At 38.3% G+C, this 4889-nt stretch overlaps 1 protein-coding gene across 2 annotated transcripts; it reads right to left on the bottom strand.

The window, feature by feature from the left end:
• On the bottom strand, positions 1 to 4545 carry LOC127796452 (uncharacterized). Of its 2 annotated transcripts, none has more exons than XM_052328605.1 (4): positions 4031 to 4545; positions 1563 to 1764; positions 643 to 736; positions 1 to 493 (listed from the first exon to the last, which is right to left on the bottom strand). In XM_052328605.1, the coding sequence occupies exons 1-4, from the start codon at positions 4447 to 4449 to the stop codon at positions 213 to 215; spliced, it is 996 nt and encodes a 331-aa protein (XP_052184565.1). In that variant the 5' UTR covers positions 4450 to 4545; the 3' UTR covers positions 1 to 212. The 2 variants fall into 2 exon arrangements, with proteins under 2 accessions (XP_052184565.1, XP_052184566.1); XM_052328606.1 differs by having other exon boundaries at positions 1563 to 1698; positions 4031 to 4544.
• Between the last annotated feature and the right edge of the window lie 344 nt (positions 4546 to 4889).

Below are 4889 nucleotides of genomic sequence, written 5' to 3'. Positions count from 1 at the left end.
GAAGAAGAAGAAGACGACGAAGAATAAAGGGTGGTGAAATGAAATCCACAACAAACAACAAAAAACAACAAACAACAAACAACGAACGTCTGCTTGCCTTACAAGAACCAGCCAAATTACCATTTCAACTCTTTATCTAAAGGATCCTCCCTTGCACATTAATCAATCGAAAGGTCGATTCAGGTAACTTGACCCTTTGTGGTGTCGTCGAATTAAGATGGCACCCCATGGGCTCGGCTCACGACCACGATCAAGAGGACCACGATTGACAGCAGGAAGGAAGCCCGGAGCTTTTCCTCAAAAGGATCTGCTCCCCCCATCGTCTTGCAGTCGCCCTTTGGCGTCTGAAACAGATCGTTCATTACCCTCGCCAGTTTCTCAATTAGCTCTATCACTTTTGCCTTAGTCTTGTTGAAAATCCAGAGTACCACGTTTCTTGATGCATCAGAGGCATCTGACCCGTCACCTACAATCTCAGGAACGTCGCTGCCCGCTGCATGCACGAAGAAAACATCGTGATTATCAAAGTAGAAATTACCAGCTTCAGGATATGCTGAAGAATTTAGCAGAGTATAAAATGCTAAACATGGTATTCCACGCAGCTTGGCGCATTCATCAAAAGATTGGCTTTTACAAACAAACCTTCACTTAGTGATTCTCTAAGCTCCCTTACCACCTCATTGCTCAAAACAGCATCCCAAACAGCTTTATCAGACGACAACGAAATTACCATCCTCTACACGTAAAAATATCAACCAAGGTACTCAAATTAATATCAGAAGAAACTATTCTGGGTAAATTCATAAAACTTCAATGAAAATCGATTACACTATGTATGTCAAAAAGATAAGGAAAAATGTTCTTTTGTTGTTCCAAATAAATGTTTCTATCCTCTTTATGCCTTTGAAATATATAATCTGCCTATTAGTATTGCTAGATGACATTCACCGTCAATTTTGGGGACTGCAAAGGATGTCCATTTTGGAGCTCTTTGGGTTGTTTTTCACCTTCTTTTCCAACTAAAAAAGGTAGCAGAGGGAAACCAAATGAAAAGTTCTTTATGGTCATGGACCATCATGTAAATTCATTATGACAACATTTGATAGCAAGAAGTAAAGAAGAAAACCAAAACTCTTACAGACAGCAGCTACTGGTTCACCCCTTAGGAACAACTGCTGATCTACGCTTCATTAGGAAAATAGAAGTTTCTTTTTGAAACTTTTGACTGACCATTAGCCATTGTTTATGTCCATACATCCATAGCCAACATCAGAATTAAACAATCACAAGTAGTATGACTGATTGTGAACACCAGGTCATTTAAATCAGCTTATATAAACATATTCGCCTTTAACAATCAAAATTCAGACAAAATTGCAGGTCGTCCCAATTTTAAGCCTTTCTCCTCCCAACAGATTTCAAGTTTTTGGATTTTTTTAACTCAACAAAGTACTGAATGTATGTAGTAGTTTCAGTTTTAATTTTGTCCATGCTTAATATTGAGGCCTAGGCCACAAGCTTAAACCTTTCATGTGATTTCAAGAGTCAATCAAACAAGGCACCTGAATGCAAGGCTCAGTCTGCAGTAGATGGAAAGCATCATAAACTCTGTTAGTTCCATAAGGCTGCAACATTCTTGGATTATGCAGCTGGAGCGACGGCTCAATCCAATCTAACTCTGTCCCAGCCGAAGAAGCTCTGTTAACCAGATCAGTTGAGTTTGTTACTTTATTGGCAATACCCTTAGCTGGGTTATGAGCAAGTCTACACGCAAGAAATAAATCCATCATAACAGGCCTTTTTTTTTAGCATGTGTAATGATCCCAAGAAAATCTTGATACTCAACATTGCATAAATTTTTTATGGAAAAACAGATAATCATCAGTTTGCAATCATATAAATCATGTTTTAAGGATTCTTACAATAAACCACTTAAAATTAATTCCAGATGAGGGAGACTGGACAAAACAGGGGTATCTCTCAAAGTCAAAGATTAAAAGACTCTTAGTCTTCCATGGGATTGGTTCAGCTATGCGTACTTGAGAAGCTAAAGATGTAATAGGGGTTGTTCAATTGTCAAAATCACTTTAATCAACTACTTCAAATAAAAGATTTCAAGAAAGACATTGCAGCAATTAGCCCATGATCTAGAAGCAGTGAAGAAGATTGAACAAGACACCTTCTAATTTCAAATTTAAGCGGGGGGGCATTTGAAGAAGAAAAGAATGACTATTCTTTTCGTTATATTTTATGCTGGAACTACAGCTTTCTGCATTATCACAGAGCATAGAAAAGCCAGGGGTCAAACGCCATCCAACAAAATTGTGTTAGAATCCCCTCTCTTCAGAACTTTGATTGATCACTTACAGCAAGTTTGGTAAGATGTTTAGAATCTGAAGATATGTGGGGTAAACTAAACCATGGACAGAATTAACCCGCCAAGGTGGGATAAATTCATCCCAACCCTCCTCCCCGGGTATAAAATAGTCTGGCCCGGAGGGACCATTTTGCCCCTCCACCATAGAATCCTCTTTGTCTTCTCTCTCTTCATAAATACATTTTCTCTTCCAGCATATCTCTCTTTCTATCTCGGCAGATCTCACCACAGCCACCGTCCAATGCCATCATCTCACTTATTCTTCTTCCTCCGATTTTTCTTCATCCAAATCTAATTTTTTTTCTTCTTCTTCCACAATATATATATATATATATAATATAATGTGGCCAGTTAGCAGTAAATTGTTCAAATTGGCTCATACATATAAAAATGCTATCACAAGCACAACATTATCGTATTGACTTTTCTGCATAAAATTTTGGAATAAATACATAAATATTTTTTATTTGGAAGGCATACAAAGAAATGTTTTTATTCAAAAATGTTGTCCTCCTTTCACTGGAATTTAGCGGGGTCAAGGATCTGCTCAATGGTTTGTAAAAAAGAGCAAACAGGCAAATTGGTAAATTAGCAATTAACTTCAGGTAATAGCTCATTCACTATTTGATCAACCAAACATGGGATGGTTATAACTTCAGGTAATATCTCCTTTATCCAAAGTGGGACAATATATATATATATATATATTCTGTAAATGAGGGACGGTATATCAAGTCCCGCCACTATTTTATCCGAATACCAAGCAGGCAGTCAGCGATTACAGATGGGCTTGGGACGCTGAACGTTGACAGTTCAACCAGCAGGTTTACCGAGCTTGCATTTCCACGTTATCAGGTTCCCAGTATCCATCATGGATCCGGTTATTAAGATTCAACAGCTCTCTGCCCCCTCCCAGCCCGCCCCAAATTTTTCCTTACGTTTTCCATTTTGTTAAATGCAAACAACAGTAATCTGTCATTTTTCCTTGTGTTCTAAACAACTGAAGTTGGGAAAGTGACATTCATTAAAAAATTGAATTTATTGAACTAAGCGGATAAATCATCCTTTCTAGGAATAACCTAGTATTTAACACCCCAAGTCCCTATCTATTTCCCCCTCATCATCGCTATCATCCCGCTGCAAAAATAATTAACTTGGGACAACAATCATTGACGAAACAATCAGCTGCTTTAGAAATTTTGGTTGTTGGGGTAATAATCTAAGCCATATTTCATACTTAATCATCGTTATCTAAACAACAGAGACAACAAGAATAATGAACTCTAAGTGTTATTTGCCTCGTTATTTCCGCACTAAATTCAATTAAGTTTGAAATTAATATTAAAAAATGGTATCCTTTCGTATAATTTCTTCTCTTTACCAAACCTAGTTGAGCCCTAGCTTTTCCCATTTACTTACAGGGATTCCATCATACATACATTAACGACAACAAACGATGCTGTTCTTCGTCTACAGTTCACAAAAACTTTTCAAAAGAAACTTGCAGAAACAAAAGTTTTCTGTAAATTAAAGAGGCGGATTGGAAAGTGAATGCTCAAACAGAATCATTAAGATGATAAACCCTAGTAAAAAATTAAGTGATCAATAAGTTTCAGTGGATGACAGGAAATTATCGTAAATTAAAGCACTTACTGCTGAAGAGCAACGACTGCGCTTTGGACTTCGTCCGCCGAAGGAACTGTGCCGAAAACGAAATCATCACGAAAAGGGCGAGGAAGCCGTCCGAATTCGCTTCCGTCGACGCATTCCCAGTCGAAATCTTCGCTGGCGGAGGGAGAGGAGGGCCAAGTGGGAAGAGTGGTAGTGGCGGAAATCGGAATGGTGGAGGAAGGAAAGGGAGAGGAAGAGGAGAGAGAGAGGGCGGCCGAGGTTGTGGGTTTGTAAGTAGCAGTAGTGGGAGAGTTGGAGTTGGCAGTGGCGGTGGAATGAGCGAAGGGGTCCTGGGAAGCCGCTCCACCGCCGACGCTGGCCTTCACTGCTCTCTGGACCGTCCTTAGCATCCCCCCACCGCCGCCCATTCCTCCGTTGCCTCCAAATGACCTCCTCATCATCGTCGTCGTCGTCTTCTTCTCTTCTTTTCCTTCTTCTTTAAGAGCCCGTTCTCTTTAGCTTACAAATTATGCGGCCTATTGCCAACAAGTTCATCTTTTCTTTTCTTTTCTTTAGTGTTAACTGACTTCTTTAAAGGGCAAATTGCAAAAACACCTCATGTAGTTTAATTTATTTACAGTTATTACCCAACTACAACAACTAACTTATTATGAGTGTATACATTTGGAATTAACTCAAGTTCTACAATTCCTTTCATTTTTATTTTCCGTCAAGATTTAAAATGAATTTATATATAATTGAAGATAATCCATTTTAATTTGACGAATAAATAAATCTACAAAGTTGTAACTCTATTCCGAAACCATGTAAACAATAAACCTAAATTAACATGTAATACAATAAGTAATGCGTAAAAAATATAAAAATTATACAATAACAT

This window comes from Diospyros lotus, chromosome 3 (assembly GCF_014633365.1).
Source record: "Diospyros lotus cultivar Yz01 chromosome 3, ASM1463336v1, whole genome shotgun sequence".
NCBI classification, from domain to species: domain Eukaryota; kingdom Viridiplantae; phylum Streptophyta; class Magnoliopsida; order Ericales; family Ebenaceae; genus Diospyros; species Diospyros lotus.
Note: the sequence above shows the minus strand (reverse complement) of the source record. Positions and strands in the feature narration are given on the sequence as shown.